Source organism: Xenopus tropicalis, chromosome 8 (genome assembly GCF_000004195.4).
Source record: "Xenopus tropicalis strain Nigerian chromosome 8, UCB_Xtro_10.0, whole genome shotgun sequence".
Lineage (NCBI taxonomy): Eukaryota > Metazoa > Chordata > Amphibia > Anura > Pipidae > Xenopus > Xenopus tropicalis.
Window position 1 is genome coordinate 94052791 of NC_030684.2, and position 19825 is coordinate 94072615.

At 35.9% G+C, this 19825-nt stretch overlaps 1 protein-coding gene across 2 annotated transcripts in view; it reads left to right on the plus strand.

Moving 5' to 3' along the window:
- The window catches only part of mdga2 (MAM domain containing glycosylphosphatidylinositol anchor 2), a 380573-nt gene that overhangs the window by 333616 nt on the left and 27132 nt on the right, over positions 1-19825 (plus strand). For both annotated transcript variants that reach the window (XM_031891457.1, XM_031891458.1), the window contains exons 9-12: positions 1315-1584; positions 7558-7706; positions 15300-15477; positions 17930-17950. In XM_031891457.1, coding sequence (XP_031747317.1) covers positions 1315-1584; positions 7558-7706; positions 15300-15477; positions 17930-17950 — 618 coding nt within the window. The remainder of the gene's footprint in view (positions 1-1314; positions 1585-7557; positions 7707-15299; positions 15478-17929; positions 17951-19825) is intronic.

Consider the following 19825-nt stretch of genomic DNA (forward strand, 5'->3'; position numbering starts at 1 on the left):
GTGTCAGGTAGCTCCTATTTAAGTGATTTCTTGACTGAAACAGGTGTGGCAGTAATCAGGCCTGGGGGTGACTACAGAAATTGAAAATTGAAATTGATAAACCACAGTTACGTTATTTTTTAACAAGGGGGGGCAATCACTTTTTCACACCGGGCCACGTAGATTTGGAGTTTTTTTTCTCCCTTAATAACGTAAACCTTCATTTAAAAACTGCATTTTGTGTTCAATTATGTTATCTTTGACTATAAGTTAACGGTTTTTGATGAGCAGAAACATTTAAGTGTGACAAACATGCAAAAGAATAAGAAATCAGGAAGGGGGCAAATAGTTTTTCACACCACTGTATGTTTAATGTTCAACATTCAAGAAAAATAAATCCTGTTCCTTGGATAAAAATGCTTATATTATTTTAGAGCTTGTGGTTGCTAAGGATATAAAAATCCCACATAATATCAAAACCAATATATAACTTTTGACACTGATCTAAATAATGTCTCTAAGTAAACCACCACTCTGTTGAATTTTGAAACAAACTCATAACCATTTGAGAAGTGCACCTTGCAGAAGTGAATAACTTAGTTGTCAAAAAATGTCATTACTATTAAAAGAGCTGTAAAAGAGGTAAATCAATAAACACTATCTGAATATGCTTGATGATATACCCATAAAGCACTGTCCTTTATTAATCTAAAGTCAAATGGATTTCTACTGCTTACACTTTAGCAGCAAGAACCACAGCTTTCACCAACCCCCTCAACAAAGTCAAACATAATATGCATGTCCTAGGCATGCTAGACATACAAAGGAGAGATGCAGATGTTACCAAACATATTCCTATTCTACAGTAACCACATAGAGGGTCCTCAGCAGCATATATCAATGGGTGAGAGTTAGAATATACCACTTGATAAATACACTTTTAAAAATCCAATAGTAATGAATAGAACATGGGTGAGTTTTGTGTATTAAGCCCTAAAGTCGCATTTTGATAAATCAGCCCCCAACTGCTCAAAAGTGTCTATTGCCACACAGGGTCCTCAGCCCCACAGCTAGAAAACAGGGGGTATGCATAGTAATGCTAGTTCTTCTAAATGGGAGTCAAAAGTAATTTTCATGACCTTCTACAAAAAAACCTCACATAAAATAGGGATTTTATTGCCAAGAAATTGTTAAATTTTTTGGTGCAAAGCCTGTGATATAGACAGAAGAATATAGTAATTCATCAGTAAACTGAGGGTATCATAATAACAGATTTAAATGTCCATATAGTATGCAAATCCCAAAACTGAAATTTTCTTTCTTTGTCTTTTACAGATCCACCAGCAGTTGAACCAGTATTTCAGGAAATACGACAAGGGCTGGGTCATAGTGTGACAATGAACTGCAGAGTACTGCGAGCATATCCCACAAAGGTTTTAATGTACGAATGGCGGCTGGGGAGTAAATTGCTAGAAAAAGGGCAATTTGACTCTCAAGATTATACAGAGTTAACTGTAAATATTCTTGCCAAGGAGCATTATGGGACTTACAACTGCAGCATTATCAATGAAGCTGGATCTGGTCGGTGCAGTTTTCTTGTAACAGGTGCTTAATTTGACTCTTCTGAAAACCTGATAATCTGAATTACGTCTAAAAGATTTCACAATAAGTATTTGGAATTAGATGTAGCATTAAAAGTATAGTATTTATTTATATACCTGTATATATATATATATACCCACTGTATTATATATGTATATTAATCCTCTTTTGAAATAGAGAGAATGGAGGGAAGTAACTACAGTGAAACTTCAATTTTACATACCTAATGCTTTTCCTCATTTTATACTGTTGTATTGTTTGTAGTCCCACCAATATGTGATGCATAATGCATTCTCCCTGATTTTACATTTTCCCAGATTTCAAACAATTGTTTTGTGTCCCCTGAAAAACCTAAGATGGGGGTTCTACTGTAGTAAGTAATGAAAATATAGACATAAGAAGGGCAAATTAGTAAATACAGCAATGTATGGTATGCAAGGTATCAATACTTGCCTATACCTGCTTCAAAATGTATTATTCAAGCTTATCATGAGATATTTATATGCACATCATCATATTTTTAAATTAGACATCTGTAGACACCTTCAAGCTTATTTTAAACTGGGGGCTTACTAATTCTTGGAGGTACTTTGTTAAAAAGTTATGCACATTCTATGTATTCCCTTGCGTTTCTGCATCAAAATCTGCTCTGTGTGTCATCTACAGGGCGACACATTGCCTGTCAGTGCAGATTTGAAACAAGCAGATTAGAGTGGATTTGCTCTTTTTTCACCTTCGTTATACCACATCCACAGAAAAACAGCCACACGTGGCATTAGCATTAACCCTACTCTTTCAATTAACAACTTGCTGTCTCTAATGCTTGGTTTTCTGAGTAAGGGGTCTTGATATGATATGGAGCACCTGGCCTTTTACAAAACTTTTAATACCAAACCAATAGGATTATTTTTCCATCAACACTGATTTATTATACTATAATATTCAAGGTGCAGTTTCGTTATTACAGCTTAAAAGCTAATCAAAAACTAAATAAATAGCTTTGGGACATTTCATTCTCAAATTTCAGAATTTTTGGGAAAAGTTTTTTTTTTTTCATATCCAGAAATCTGTTTTTATTGAACTCGGTATTGCTTTAAAAGAATTCTTTTTATGCACTAGGTACTGCAGTAGTACACTGTGTAATACCATACGGAGTGCAGTACCTTTACTGTATATCATTAGCACAATACACTATAAATGCTATTGACAAAGAGGAATTTACATGTGAAGCTGCTTTAATTAAAAAGGGTAATGCCAACACAGCCATGTGAGGGCTTTTCTGATTAGTACATAGTTTTATATAGATTTTTTTCATTTTATAAATGTACATTGTTTTAAAGCCTGTGAATGTTTACAATGATGCAGAAAAAAAAAGTTCATTATTCTGCTGAAACAACATTACCAACCAGCCCTGAATATATCATGCAGGCAGACAATAAAAATACAAACTACAGAAAAGCATTAGGCAAAGCAGAATTGAAGACATTTATCCTTTGAAAATTGGATTTTTTAGGGTCACTCTTTAATTATATTTTATGACACAACGTTATTTGGAGTCATTTGTTTCTGCTGTAATTTGCAGCGTAGCATGAGGAGTGAAAACGAAGGGAGAGTTTTAGCATGAGAAGCAATAAATTGAGAGTAATTAGAAGATAAATTGATGTTACATGTGGATAACAGCAGAAACTGTAGAACTGAGAGAAATGTGTAAAAGAAATGGAATTTCCAGCTGCAGCCCTTGTGAATTTAACTTGCTCTGATTGCCAACAAGCAAATATATAATAAATCTGGAAAAAAAGCGAGTCAAGAATTCCTGCAGGAGAAGACAAGCAAAGAGTGTTGTATAAGTCAAATCATAAAATTATTTGAAGCAAATTATTTGAAGCACTTATAGGGATAACATCATTAAATATGTGTCCCTGCATTTTTACTTATAGTCTGTGCAAAAGCAAAGTGTTGGAAAAAAAATGTAATCACAAATGTGAAAAATGCTGTGTTGCCTTTGCCATTGATAAAGGGGATATACTTACTCAAATTGCTTTTCCTCTTTCCCTTCTCTCTAAATAAAAGCAATGCTATTCTTCTTTAAGACAGAGATTCTCCCTATCTTTATAACAGAGCACAGCATCGCACATATCACAAACTCTATTTACAGTTCTGCAGACTTGAGAGACATTAATAAGAAGTTGTTGAGCTAAAAAAGCCTAGCAAAGAAAGGCTAAATAAAAGTACCATAGTAATAAAATGGTAAACCTTCAGTAAGACAAAACTACATTTCTCTAATTCAGCACGCATAAAAATTAGTGATTAATGAATTTTTTCGACAAGCATGGATTTGCAGCAATTTCCGCATTTTGCCAGTGGCGGAAAAATTTGTCGCGTGTTAAAACGTTAAAAGTTGCGGCTGTGTCAAATTGGGCACTGTCGTGTAAAAAAATATGTCATGTTACAATGGGCACGGAAAAAACACGTGCAACAAAAAAAGAAGCGGGTGACAAAAAAGTCACACAACAAACGCGTTTCACAGATTTTTCTCCGTTTTCAACAGGACAAATTCGCTCATCACTAATAAAAATCATTTTTTTAAAAGAAAGGTAATATCTAGCAGTGCCCAGATGACCTACTGTTTAGTCCACACAACAAACCAAACACAAATTATTCTGACATTTAAAAAGTTTTTATATGAAATCCTCTGCTTGATCACTTATGGACAGTGATAGTCTAGGTGGAACAGACTTGTCAGTGCAGAGAAAACTTGTTATATACACAACGCCACATCTCACTTATTTCTAGCTGCCATTAGTGTTAAGCAAAATGCCAGTAGGTAGCGGTATGGGAATCTGTTATCTACAATGCTTGTGACCTGGGTTTTTTTTCTGGACAAGTGGTATTTTCATAATTTGGATCACCATGCCTTAAGTCTACTAAAAAGTAATTTAAATGTTAAATAAACCCAGTAGGATCATGCTTCCTTTTTTTTTCTTTCAATAAGGATTCATTTTATTTTTATTATCAAGTACAAGGTAATGTTTTAATATTACAGAGAAAAAAGTAATCATTTTTAAAAAATTACATTATTTGATTAAAGGAGTAGGAAAGGTACAATCAATGTTAGGCACCCCCCAGTGATTGTAATCACTTAACTTATACCCCGGGCTGGTGCCCCTGTTGGGAGAAAACCGCACCAACCCAGGGTAGCTGCAAGTGAGCGACCCTCTTCCTTCTTCTGTCTTCACGTTGCTTGTGTGAAGAGGGTCGCTCTTTCACAGCTACCCCAGGCTGGTGGGGTTTTCTCCCAAAAGGAGGATCAGCCAGGGGTATAAGGTAAGCAATTACAATTACTGGGGGGGTGCCTAAAATTTTAGCACCCCACAGTGATTGTACCTTTCCTTCATATTAAAAATAGCATCTATGGGAGATAGACAGAAAGATGGAGCTTTCTGTTTAACCGGTTTTCTCATAACAGGTCCTATACCTGTACAGATATTGATCAGCCTCCCTCAAGTCACATCAGGGTGTTATTAAGCCATATTCAAATCTGGCTAAGGTCACACTGTAGGGTATTGAATTTTTGCATGAATTTAAATTCCCATGAGAGTCCCAAAACATTGCACATTATAATCTACTAATTAGTCAATAAAATCTATTCCCTACTCTATATTTCTGTACAAAGACACAGTGAAGAGATGGAATGAGGGAAACTGGTTTCAGCAAGTGCTGATCTGATTCTGTTGATTGTAATGTTGAAATAAGTAAACATGGCCCCTAAAGTGTGGATCAAGGCAATCTCTAAAGGAGAACTGAAGTCTAAAAAGAATATGGATAGAAATTTTATATACTGAAATATATACTGCTAGGCCTTCAAAACTGTACACAGAAGCTTCCCATGGAGGATTTTGTTGAGGCCATACTGGTTATGCTAAAGGTAATCAATTCATTCAGATGTAGACCACACTGGTTTCTATGCTGCCATGTATTGCAAATCCTATATTGTATATACTGTGAGTCAGTCCATAAGCTCAAATCTCTAACAGCAGCATAGAGTTATCAATCAGCAGAAACAAATGGGAACTACTGGGAGCATATTCAGAGTCACACATCTTCACTGCTAAAGGGATGTGGTGGGTTTTATAATATGTTGCATAACTAGACTACTTCTTTGTTGAGTTTTAGTTTTCCTTTAACACCAATGCAAGCTGATGTCCCATGGTGCAATGATCAGAGTAACAGCACTGCATATGAATCAGAATTCATCTTCTCCATTCTTTTTTTTTCCCTCTATTTTATTCCTTTCATATTTCATAAACTACAACTCTGCAATGAGTTAAATATATGTCCTTTTTTGTCCTTTAATACTCTCTTAAGTCACTGTGGATAAAAGCATGAAAAAATGTATTTAAAACAAAATACCCTGCAAGGAACGTATCGTGTACAAATACTTAAGGGCATGATTTGGCAAGACGTATTATGAGCTTGAAAGTTTAGAACTTTAATTTCGACATTAGAGCATCTTTCAGTGGTTGTATTTATAGGCTGTCTCCACAGACTGACAAGACAGAGAAGGATTTTAAACACTGCCTTCAGCATTACCGCTTTAGAGCTGATCAAAACGTGAATGTTAGTCTCCTTGTCAGGAGTCGCACTAACTGTGTAATGCTACGGGCGATTTTAATATGCTAAATAAGGACATGTTTTCAAAAGAAAGTCGTTTTCCTTTTGAGTTTAATTCAGATTTTCAGGGCAACTGAAGGTTAGGCAAAGCTAAAAATATATTTTCATTAATTATGCTAAGATGGGTTTTTGTAAAGAGAGAAACCACGCTGAAAATATGAAGGAACTCTCTTGCATAGATGACGATTCATACTTTGAAGGATTGGATTTCCCTTACCCCTTACTGTGAGGTCATCTGAATCAGAAATAAGTGAACAGAGAACTGGAATGTTTCTTATGAGTATATTTATCATTTGTGTAAAAAGTGGAGAAAAGCATTACTGGTGATGTTGCTCATAGCAGCCAATCAGATGCTTTGCTTTGGTTTTCTAACTGTTGAAATCTAATTGCTGATTGGTTGCCCTGGGCAATATCACTGGTAATGCTTCACTCCACTTTTTATAGAGCATGATAAATATACCCATTATCTCAGTCTCTAATAGAGGAAATTACAACCTGGCCACACAAGGTATGCCACAACAACTAGTTATATAATAGATGCGGTTACAAAAAAGTACTTTAAGTTCAACCTTAAAGTAAAGGTTGAAAATGTATGCTTTCTGTAGTTTGCCTCACAATAGGAATGTTTTCCTGACTCAAAAACATACCAATACAGCCAATAGCCTTGTATGGTATTTTATCTTTTTTGGTATTCTATAGTTTCTAGCCCTTTTTGGAAACCATATACTGTATTTTAGATTCTAGTACAGAGCTGTCCATTCTGTAGTACAGAGGGCCACATTTTTTCTGGCCTATGTGGTGCAGGGCCGATAATGGAAGCCAGTTTTGACCACTCCCTTTTTTAAAGCACACCCGTGTTATCACAAGAGCTTTTAAGACCATACACACATTAAAGGTGGTAGCCCTGGTGCTTACTGCGGGGATATCACAGGGCAGGCAGAGTATCGCACACATAAGCAGAGAAGGGCAGGGCAATCAGAGTAGGGAAGGAGACATGGGAACCAAACATGTCTATGTTAGTGATGAGCGAATCTGTAAAAATCTTTAAATTATTAAGTCCAATCCTGACCCTTGATTGTTTATAAACCAACTTTTTGCATTTCTTTCCATTCTAAGGACTAACTGACTTTTTCTACTACGTTCAAAATACTACACAGACCACTGTGACATTATTAAAACATACAAAACCATTCATCACTATAAGTACTTGAGTATATATGTTTCAATAAACTCATATTTGTCCATAATAATTTTATGTAACCTACATATTTAAATGTGCCTTATTTGTTATGTGTTTGTTTGCAGGGAAGGCTTATCCCCCAGAGTTCTACTATGATACTTATAATCCCCTTTGGCAAAACAAAGCTCAAATTTATTCTTACAAATTACAGTGGACTCAAATGAATCCAGATGCAGTTGATCGTATACTTGCATATCGTCTGGGGATTAGACAGGTGAGAATTATTCTTCATTTTGTATACAAATTGTATTGCTTCACTAGAATTGTGTGGAACACACAGCTTGTCTCTAAATGTTATTAAACCATTCCAGCTCTAACTCTAAAGAACTGGCATTTCTTTTTTAAAATGGATCTTTTTGTCTGTTCTTGTTAGAAAGGAAACCTGATTATTAAATTTAACCAACTCTGCAATCACAACTCTTTTAGCTTTGTACTGTCCAAAAGTGATGTCTAATTGCAATGGGCACAAAAAAGGGACAAGTAGTTTTTTCCATTTAAGCATTAAAGTTGGATGTTTCTTAAGCACTTTAGAATGATATATTAGCAACTGATTTAGAACTTTAATTTATGGCACATCGGTTGGAGTTATAACATAGACCGCATTAGGCAAAAGAAAAATCCTCATAGACCATATTTTCAACTTAAGTGAGTGTAACATTTTTTGCAAGTGTTCTAAAACCATAAGTGAGCTCTGCTTTAATACTCATGTTTTAGCAGCTTTGTTTGTAATCCTTTTAATTACACATTTTATTATCCTCATTTTTATACATCAGTCTTTATATAGCAATGATTTATTTGTTATCCTGATATTTAAGCAACAATCATGAACAATGATTTGCATATAACTGTAATGAAAAGACTTTTTCAGAGTTGAAACATACATAGCAAATCATGTAACAATTAATGTGGAATTACTTAAAGTTATGGGTAAAAAAAAGCAATGTTCTCTTCATGAACCTATTGACTCTCTGTCACAAGATTCCTACCTTCCTTACAAACCTCCAAGACCCAGCTGTTTAGAGAAGCATGGTTAATGCATCTTAATTGATTGGAAATTAACTTACCATAAATTACCAATTATTTTCATTATCCTTATGTTTAAAATGTTTTCTAACCCTTTAGATTGTTAGCTCGTGTGAGCAGGGCTTTCTAATCACATTTCACTGTGTAACCTTTGTTTGTTAAATAATTGTAAGTCCCCTGTTTGTTATAGATTAATGTAAAGCACTGTGTAACTTGTTGGCACTATACAGGTACGGACAGGGCCGCCATCAGGGGGGCACAGGGGGGACTGTTGTCCCGGGCCCGGCCGATTGTTGCTTTAAAGAATTACGGGCCCTTGGGTCATTGGTGGTCAGCGGGTAATTCAATTGGCTGGGCCCCGTGCGTACTGACGTCACAAGTACGCACGGGGCCCAGCCAATTGAATTACCCGCTGACCACGGGCGCAACCTTATAAAAACTGCAGCGGCGAGCCGGTGGGCATAAGAAGAGGATACAGGCGGAGGAGGAGGATGTAGAAGGCGGGTGCTGGGGAGAGCAGGGAGAGCCACAGGACATGCCTCAGGAGGATGGTAGGGAGGAAGATGTTAGGGGGGAGGATATTAGGGGGGGCTGGAGGATGTTGGGGACGATGCTGGGGGAAGCTGGAGGATGGTAAGGGGGGCTGGAGGATGCTGGGGGAAGCTGGATGATGGTAAGGGGGGCTGGAGGATGCTGGGGGAAGCTGGATGATGGTAGGTGGGGCTGGAGCATGCTGGGGAGGTCGCTGGGGGGAAACTGGATGATGGTAGGTGGGGCTGGAGGATGCTGGGGTAGGATGGTAGGTGGGGCTGGAGCATGCTGGGGAGGATGCTGGAGGATGTTGGGAAGGATGCTGGGGGAAGCTGGAGGATGGTAAGGGGCGCTGGAGGATGCTGATGAGGGCGCTGGAGGAAGCTGGAGGATGCTGGAGGATGCTGGGAGGGAGCTGGAGGATTTTGTGGAGGATGCTAGGGGGCAACTGGAGGATGCTGCAGTGGGGAGCGGGCCATAGTATGAGTATGCTGGGGGAGGAACAGCAATGTTTTAGGGGGCCCTCGGCTGGCTAGCAATGTTTTAGGGGGTCTCTACCCTGGCTACCAATGTTTTAGGGGGGCCCTGGCTACCAGTGTTTTAGGGGGCCCTGGCTACCAATGTCTCTGTGTCCTTTGTACTGATGGGAGGGGCCATTGGGGAGGCGTGTGGGGCATGGGAGGAGGGGGCCCAGAAAATTCTGCTCTGAGGGGCCCCGTGATTTCTGATGGCAGCCCTGGGTACGGACCTGTTATCCAGAGTGCTCAGGACCTGGGGTTTTCTGGATAAGGAATCTTTCCATAATTTGGGTCACCATACCTTAAAGGGCATATTTATGAAAATGTAAGTTTAGAGCTTAATACATAAGAACTCATACATGTTCTAGTCATTCCTATGGGATTTTTAGAAGCATATTTATAAATAGGTGAAAGTTAGAGATTACCATTTGATAAATAGATAAAAATCCCATAGGAATAAATAGAACATGGGTGAGTTCTTGTGTATTAAGTTTTAAACTCACATTTTCATAAATCTGCCCCACAGTCTGCCAAAAAAGGTATTTAAATATTAAATAAACCCACTAGGATTGTTCCACCTCTAATAAGGATTAAATATATCTTTATTGGATCAAGTACAATGTACTGTTTACTATTATTACAGAGAAAAAGGAAATCATTATTAAAAATTTAAATTATATAATTAAAAGGGAGTCTATGGGACCTGGGCTTTACATAATTTGGAGTCTCCTGGATAACTGGTTTCCTGATCCCATACCTTTATAAATAAATGAATGATGATGATATTGAAATGGTCGAAAATTGCTGCAAGCTTAGAATTTACAACTTTCTCAAGCGCTGCTTTAATTAATAGTCCCCATAGTAACCAGCTGTCAATCACAGACGGTAAAGCTTTCAAAGCTTTTAACTATTGTATTTTATATTATACTATCCACACAGGGTGCTTAGTGGAAGTAAAATTTCTATACCATAAATGATCACAGCATTCAAATCTGTTATTTTCTGTTTATAAAGGAAACCAAATGGTATGATTTTTATTATTTTTAAGATTAGAACTTTAGATTAAATTATTCCTTGTCAACTCCTACTTACTTATCCTTTATAATGAGAGCTAACATGCCTGGTCAGAGGAAAAAAAAATCAGTCAGCCTGTCTGCCAGATGATAGACAAACAGACTGACAGGTAATCTATTTTCAAATCATTATAACCCCCAAAATAAGAACCTCCTTTTGATCTGGCATCCTATGGTGTTCTGAAGTATCCTATGGCCTATTTTTCAGTATATAAAAAAAGGTCTTTTGTTCTCACTTTTTAAAGCCTGTGCAGATTGAGAGGGGTTAACTGCAATGTGTGCACGTTGTCTCAAAATGTGTGTGTGTGTGTGTGCATAGGCAAGAGTACAGCAAAGTATTGCCAATAGATACCACATCCAAATTCCTGGGTCAAACTGAAAAAAATGACACCTTGCTCCTGTGTTTTGCACTTTGCACCATGCTTGTAAAAGAGCCCTTTTTCCTAAGCTTCTCATTAACTTTACTTACATACTGTATATTTCTTTGAGGGAAACTTTGCACGTGTGGACCTGCTAATAAAAAAAGGTGCAAGCTGACAGCATTTGAGCAATTTAGATTTATTTTTTATTTGTAATTTGCTATTAAAATGACAGTATGTTATATTCAATGATTTCCTTTTAGTGAAGGCTGAAGGGCTAAATAGCTTTTACTGTTATATGAAACCAAATGTACTTTGCAGAGTTATTCAACTGAGCTATTATATGTTTTAAAAACAATAGATGTTCTCAGAGGCTTTTTAAGCTAAGCCAGACATATTTAGTATAGTACATAAGTAATGCTTTATTGAAAAGATAGTTTAGATAAACCAAGCAAGCATTTAAGAGTTTTAAAGGCAAATTGACCATTGAAGGAACTTTTTTTTGTACGGCATGGCTATCATTGCACATTGCTACCTACAGTTTCACAGGCAGAATAAACATTAAAAAAAGTTGTTGAATTATTGAATTGGTTTTCGTATATAAGTTTCATATTTAATGTGATTCTTTAGGTTAAAAAGGCAGGATAGCTGTACAATGAATATGGTGCATTGTGTCTTTCTAGCCAATATTATACAAATGTTCTTTATATTAGCTTTTGTTCTATTGTCTGTACTCTGTACTACCCTAGATCTATTCATCAAAATGCTTTTGGAATCAGTTTCTCCAATCTTATGTAATGTGTCATTTTATTTTGTGCAGACCAGCTGCTGATAAACTGCCAATGCAATAAATGTAATTTGCATTTAAATACACACTATATAGTAGATAGATCTAAAATTGTTTTGGGACTTTAAAGTTAGATTGCTTGTGTAGTGAATGTATTTCTAGCAATCTCTTATCATATCTTAAGAAAAATGTTTGCAAATTTTCAACTAAAAGTTTTTTCCACCTGTTTGCATACACTAACAAACACACACACATGAACACAATATGCCTGCTTATATACAGCTCAAGGGCAGGTGGCATTATTATGAGAGAACTAAAAAAAACTCTGTTCTGCAGCAACAATTTCTTTCTTTCTTCAGTGTGGTAATTAATACAGCATAGGGTGATCTGTTATACAGTATACTGAAACTCACATACGTTTTCATATTTTATTATAATTCTACGTACAGAATATTAGCTATTACAGGTTACACATATTTAATGCATTAAACACTGAAAGTATTGTAAAATATGAATGCTATGCAAATATTCAGAAGTCAGATTTAATGGCGCAGCATGATAAAGTTACATTATTACTAACATGCTGTGCTTCTTCCACCAACTGACAGATGTTATTGTTGTTCTATATTAAAATTAATTTCAGAGTTTTCAATATTATCAAAATCTTATGAAATTAATTAAGGAAAGTCATGTTAAAATAAATATTTAAAAAATGTCTGAATATTTAATCATTTTCCATCAAAGTTGATATACTTAACTAAACCAGTATATATATAATCGCAGCCACAGGGAGCACTCCAAATCTGTATATATCAATCACCAGGCTTTATTCAGTATCCATATCTGCGTGTTTCAATCCCCACAGGATCGTCGTACTGACGAAATGCATAGATATGGGTATTGAATAAAGCCTGGTGAATGATATATAATATATGTATATAACTGGACATAACATATAGAAAATAAAAAAGTAATGTGAATCTGAATGTGGCATTGTGTATTAGAAGCACTCTCAACTTAATAATAAGTTGAAAGTGAATTTAAAGCAACAATAAAGGCCAAAATCTCTGATCACAAAAAACTCTTGTAACTACAGTTGCGACTTGTAGACAGCTAGAAAAATGTAGTAATAATATTTCTCTGTCCAGACTTCCCAGATGAGGTCTTATGGGATAGAATAAAATAAATTTTTTTAAAAATAGCGTAATACAGTAGGTACAGTAAGTATATGCACAATTGCTTAAGGATAAAAGGAAGTCACGGAAGAGTGTGAAATACGGAAATTCACCTATTTAAATAGACACAAACTTTAAACACTTTGTATTGGATTGTACTTATGTGTTTTAACAGAAAAGTGAAGTAAATTTGGTAGTGGTGTTCATAAGATTTGTTTCAGACACAAACACGTTTGGAGGGGTGTTTATCAATATTATATTACTGTATTACGCTTTTTTTTAAAAATTTATTTTATTTTATCCCATAAGACCTCATCTGGGAAGTCTGGACAGAGGAGGGCGCTCCAGAGTTAAGTATTATTGTTTAAACCAAAGCACAAGGTATCTGGAGTGGGCTATACATTTCATTCACACTAAAAAATCATTTTGTTTCAGCTAGAAAAATGTACTTATTTTTATTTCATGGCTGTGTTGCTGTCCACACATCTGAATACCTAATTTACCACCTGGAAGCATGTGTAGCTCTTGCAGAACCAGTTTCTGGTTCCCAATACACATACAGTTTTAGGTACATTGTTTATCAGGCTGTTCCAAGGTAGGGATTAAAAGCAAGAAATTAAAGGCAATTAATGTATTAAATAAATTTAATGTATTGATAAATAACCAAATATTGTGCCAATATTGGACCTGAACAGAAAAATTCTAAAATCATGATCTGGGGCTGTAAACTTACAGTTGTTTTTTTTTTTTTTCGTTTTTATTTTTTACAGCAAATTATGGATAACCTAAGGGTTGATTCACTGAAGTACGATAACACTTATCGCATGCTTTTTGCGGTAAAATTGACGTGGAAAAAAACCGCGAGATTCGCTAAAGTATTATCACATGCGTTAAGTCGCATATCGCGTGCGTTAAATAGCATGCAACCGCATGCGTTCATTTTACCGCATTGTGTTAATTAGCGCGCAGAAATAATACTAACGTATGATTCACAAACACTTAGACGCGCTAAATATTGCATTAGTCTGTGCGAAAATTAACGCCTACTTGGGGCAGGCGGTAATTATAGAAAAGTACAGTTAATGAGCTTTTGGCAACACAATATGGACTTTGCAGTGGGATTTATTCAAGTATGTGCTGGCCCTAGAGTGATGTAGCCTCCAGTTTGCAGGGAAATGGTCATTTTTAGAACAGTAGTTTTACGAAAGTAATGGCATGTATGGCTAATAGGGCATGCGTTTTTTTGCACGCAGTGACAATTTGTGCGCACTGCGTTAATTAGCGCGCGTTGCATCAAATACCACATTAAAAAAATAGTCTTCGACATAAATAACGCAAACAGCATTGCGTCTAAATTAAGTATCCTTTTAGTGAATCGTGCATTAAGACACGAAAAATTAGTCGCAATAAATTTTTTACCACATGCTATAAATAGCACTCGTTTTAACGCACCTTAGTGAATCAGCCCTATAGTATGGTATAACATGCTGCAATAGACATAATTTGGTCAGCACTGCTGCCAGTAGCTTTCCTTCTACACTTCAAAAACCAAATCCAAATATAGGTAAGCTAGTTGGCTCCTAAAAAATTTGACCATGTTTGTGTGAATGTCTGTAAGTGTAGACTGTAAGCTCCACTGGAGCAGAGACTAATGTGTATACGTGTATAATCTCTGTAAAGTGCTGAAGCATATGTTCCTGAGCTATAAATAATGATGAAGACTCCATAACAATAAATAGAAGTCACACAATAGGGCTCATTGTGGTTGCACAAAGTTTGCTGTAGTAGGCTAAAGGCACTCCTTAAACAGTTGCATAATTCAGTGCTACCAGGTCAATCCCAATTCTTGTCAATCCAAACAGTGCACACAGTGACACAGGAATCCCTGGAGCTACTACCACCTCTGAAGGTGTGAAGGTGCTTATTGACACACTGGAAAAAGCATTAACTACAATTGCGTCAGGTGCAACGCCCATTGGCAAGCACAACAACATTGCAATTCTGGCAAAAAAAGAAACTGTATTATGGGAAAAACATACTGCACTTTGCTCAAAGGCCTTTTGGTCATTATTGAGCACTTATATGTTGAAAACTTCTGCTGCATTAGAAACGCTTGTCCCCAAGGTCTATCAGTACCCTTTAATTTTGTAAGAGGATGAGACTAAAAATTACTGTCCTAACTTTTTTGTTTCAAATAAAATACTTTTATATTACTAATGCTGACATAATATTCATACTTGCATTTTATGAAAATCCTCACTGTTTCACATTGACAAATGTTATGTAATAAACATGGAAAGTTCAAGGTTATAATATGCCTTTATTTCTCTTTCATTGATAGGCAGGTCTACAACGCTGGTGGGAACGAGAAATTTCTGTCAATGGAATTATTAAGAAAGGCGAGTTAATGACAAATAATCTTACTGAGCTGGTCAGACCAGAGCCCTATGAAGTCCGTCTTACACCTATAAATAGATTTGGAGAAGGTGACTCAGCTATACGGATAATTAAATACAGCGGTAAGTAGAGCTAACTTTTAAGCACTACACTGATAGCATACAGGAGACATATCATTTTATTAAAATATCTGGGTCATACTAGGTCAAAACTTCTTCAGTTAATCTAATTTTCATGCATTATAGTAATCATGGATAAAAATTAATTCTAGAATGTAATATTATTTCACTTTACTCATAAAGTTTATAAAAATTCCCTGATCTTAATACATATGATATTTTCCAGCATTTTTATATCATGACTATTATTATTCAAGAAGACAATGTTTTTTTTTATCAAAGTCAAAAAATCTTTAAAGAGATACAAAAAATGAATGTATCAATCTTATTTTTATTGTAATAATACTTTCTTATAAGATATTATCATTAGGAATAAATTTTTCACCCGGTATGAGTTTGCTTTGAAATTTGTGGTTTTATAACTGGCGAATTTGCACTAGAATTGTGTGGTGTTTTGTTTTGCCAGGAAAAAAAATTGAGTTTCTTCACAAAAACACAATGCATTTGGTGCAAGAAAAAATGACCATTGGCTTCATAGCATTTGTATCCGAGAAAAAATGGTCACTAACCGATACATTTAGGGGCTGATTTACTAAGACACGAATTCCGACCGAATTGGAAAAATTCCGATTGGAAAACGAACATTTTGCGACTTTTTCGTATTTTTTGCGATTTTTTCGGCGCCTTTACGACTTTTCGGAAATTATCGCGACTTTTTCGTTACCAATACGATTTGCGCGAAAAAACGCAAGTTTTTCGTAGCCATTCCGAAAGCTGCGATTTTTTCGTAGCGTTAAAACTTGCGCGAAAAGTTGTGCTTTTTTCGTAGCGTTAAAAGTTAAAAGGCGCGACGTTTTGCGCAAGTTTTAACACTACGAAAAAATCGCAACTTTTTGCGCAAGTTTTAACGCTACGAAAAAAACGCAACTTTCGGAATGGCTACGAAAAACTCGCGTTTTTCCGCAAAAATCGTATTGGTAACGAAAAAGTCGTGATAATTTTCCGAAAAAAATCGCAAAATACCGATCATTACGAAAAAAACCGCAATCGGACGCATTCGGCCCGTTCGTGAGTAAGTAAATGGGCCCCTTAGAGTGAGAAAAAAACTCAAAAAAGGCCAATGGTTCTAATACTTTGACTTCAATGTATTTCCCGAAATGTAGGCATTGTGCTAATTTTTTAGTGGTTCATAACTGTTTCACTCATCACTAATCTTCATAGAAAACTGTTTTCATAGAAAAATGTTTAACATTAAAATTAATAAAAATAATTGAACATGGGTGTGGTTTGGTGATTGATTACTGAATTATGCACATACCTGAAAAACAACAGGGATTTAAACAGTGATCTCACTACTGGAAAGTTAATCTGTAAATAAGTATCTGCTATTTCTCATTTTTATAGCCTTTACTCTTAAGTATAAGAGACAGCTACAGTAAATGCATGCCTAGTCAGATTCTATTTCTCAGAAAAGCTTTGTTTTTGTAAAAACTGCCCTTGAATAGATTCAATTATTCTATTGTCCTTCACATAGCGTGTCTATCTTGCAACTGACTTTAGACTGGCTTCTACCAATACTTGTGCTCCCAAGTATTAATGGCTAACCCATTGGTAGATGCAAATATTACATTGGTGTTTTTTTTTAGTGTTTGGCATGACAAGCTAAACGGCAGGGAAATTGCAAAGTGAAAACTTGATAATCAGGTTTTCACTAGAACTTACATCAGAATGTTCTCAACCATGTGACTTGCCTCAGTATTCTCAGGCTGACTAGCTATAACCTTCCTTGTCATTTTCCATTGCACTTCTGTAATTTCATAATCCTCTTACATCAAGGATATGGACTAAAATCCCAGTGGTATGAACATGACATTCTTTCAAGTTTGTAAAGAAAGTCATAAGTAATCAAATATCCCACAAATAGCATTAACATGTACACCATTTTAAGCTTTCTCATAATCTGCCCAAAGGGGGTATTAAACAACTATCTCATCATAATTATTTCTCTATTCTAAGCACAATTTTGTAGGAAAATGTTAGATTATGGGGCCTGTGAAATATTTAGTATATAACATGCTATAATATAGGCATTTCTCCTAGCATTTATTCTACTATATACAGCCCTATTGCAGTAGGACTGACTTTCAATACAGTTCATTGCTTAAGTGTGCTTGCATAATATGATGTGTTCGGTCACAGTAATATCTAATGACCATCTGTACACTTGTGAGGCAGCTTCAACTGTAGGATTAAAGTACTAACCAATGCAGGACTGTCGCTCATTCTATTGGATTGCCTAGTGAAAACTCGCCTCTGACTCCATTAAATGGATATAGCCAGGCTTGTGTTCTACATGGTCCAAGTAGTTATTGTATATTCATTTGGTAATGTGATCATAGAGTAACAGAGTTAGTATTTATTACTTATATTTTCTTTCTTTCTTTTTTTTATGCAGCTCCAATAAATCCACATTTACGTAAGTAGTTAAAACTTTATCTTTACATAAAATTATATTTGTTTGTTTTCATGCTGTGCATGTATATCTAGTCTGCATCTAGTCAAAGTGAATAAGCAAAAAACATTGCTAGTAACATATTTATTCATAACTTGTATTACTTTCATCTGTATTTGTGTGTTTATTTCATAGTCTTCTACATATATGAAAAAATGGCAGTTAAAGCGTCTTAAACTTACTAAACAAACACAAATTTTACAGATATTAAAGTTTTTTTAATCACAGTGTTTTATGAATAAACATACATAGTAAAGTATATGTATAATAATACATCTATAAGCACCAAAACAAGTGTTCTAATTATTAGCATGGGGCAAATGTCTCTAGACTCACTGACAACTAGGGATGTAGCGAACATCGCCAAAAATGTTCGCGGACCCGTTCGCGGACTTTCGGCAAAACTCGCGAATATTCGCGAACTTTGGGAACCCCATAGACTTCAATGGGAAGGCGAACTTTAAAACCTAGAAAAGCCATTTCTGGCCAGAAAACTGATTTTAAAGTTGTTTAAAGGGTGCCACGACCTGGACAGTGGCATGCAGGAGGGGGATCAAGCAAAAATTTCTCTGAAAAATACTTTGTAAAAAAAACGCCAAAAAAAAACCCGCCAAAAAATAACAAAAGAAAAAAAAAAACACCAAAAAAAAAAACCGCCAAAAAATAACGAAAGAAAAAAAAAAAACGCCAAAAAAAACGCCAAAAAAAACCGCGGCGAACCCAAAATGGCGAACATCGCCAAAAGTCCGCGAATTTGCGCGAACGCGAACACCCGATGTTCGCGCGAATTAGTTCGCCGGCGAACAGTTCGCTACATCTCTACTGACAACTGCACTTCTCCTTGTCATCAATTCTTGAGCAAGAGAGAATTGCTTTAATGTGAGAGATATTTCTCAAGTGGAAACAATCTTGCCACCATTTTAAGGACATAAATTAAAAGCACCTGTAAGATCTCTTAAGTAGGTGTGGCACTAAAAGCCAGCCTGCCATGCTGACTTCTAGGAACTCTATAAGCACCATTTTTCCAAAAAAAGAAAAATGGCAGTAACTACAGGTTATGACGTATCAAAGGGGTAGATCATTTAATAACTTTAAGAACACACTTACGAAAGATTCCACAAATTGTGAATGATCCAGAAGTTATTAAAAATGTTGTTTATTCTATTTTACAATTGATCCCCATATTAACATTCAGTTAATCCCCATTTTAGCTGCAGTATAGGATAGAGGCAAATAATGGTGGGTTGCACCCTGCACTCCATATTGACCGCTAACAAATCTTCCATTGGGTTCTTATGTAGGCAAGGTACCGCTGGGAGACTGGTACCTTTATCTCTCCCTGTTGGATCCTCAGCTGCTTGTGTCACTAACCTACCACTAACAAATGCAGCGAGCTATATACATCTAACCTACCACTATGTATCCTAACTAACTGTTCTCCTTGGTACCTTTCTGAGGTGTCAGGCATTATTCACTTGTTCTCCTTATTGGCCAAAAAGAAAGTAATTTTAACTTCATGACTAACATACATACATACTTAAGATAGCATGGTTAGCTTGTAAAAAAACTGTAATATGTATTAAATTCAAATTATGCTGCAAATCAATTATAATTATCCTAATAACGCATAATAAGGTACTAGTATTGCTGCACTAATTGGTTTGCAGCATGACATATTTCATTTTCAAAGACTACCAATAACTAAAGCCCATTATATATCTTCATGACATATTGCTTCATTTAGAAGTTATTTCTTGAGAAGAAGTGGATATGAGCCTACAGGGAAATGTATGAAATTTTCTGACCAGATCTTTTTTTGTGAGAACAAAAGTTCATACC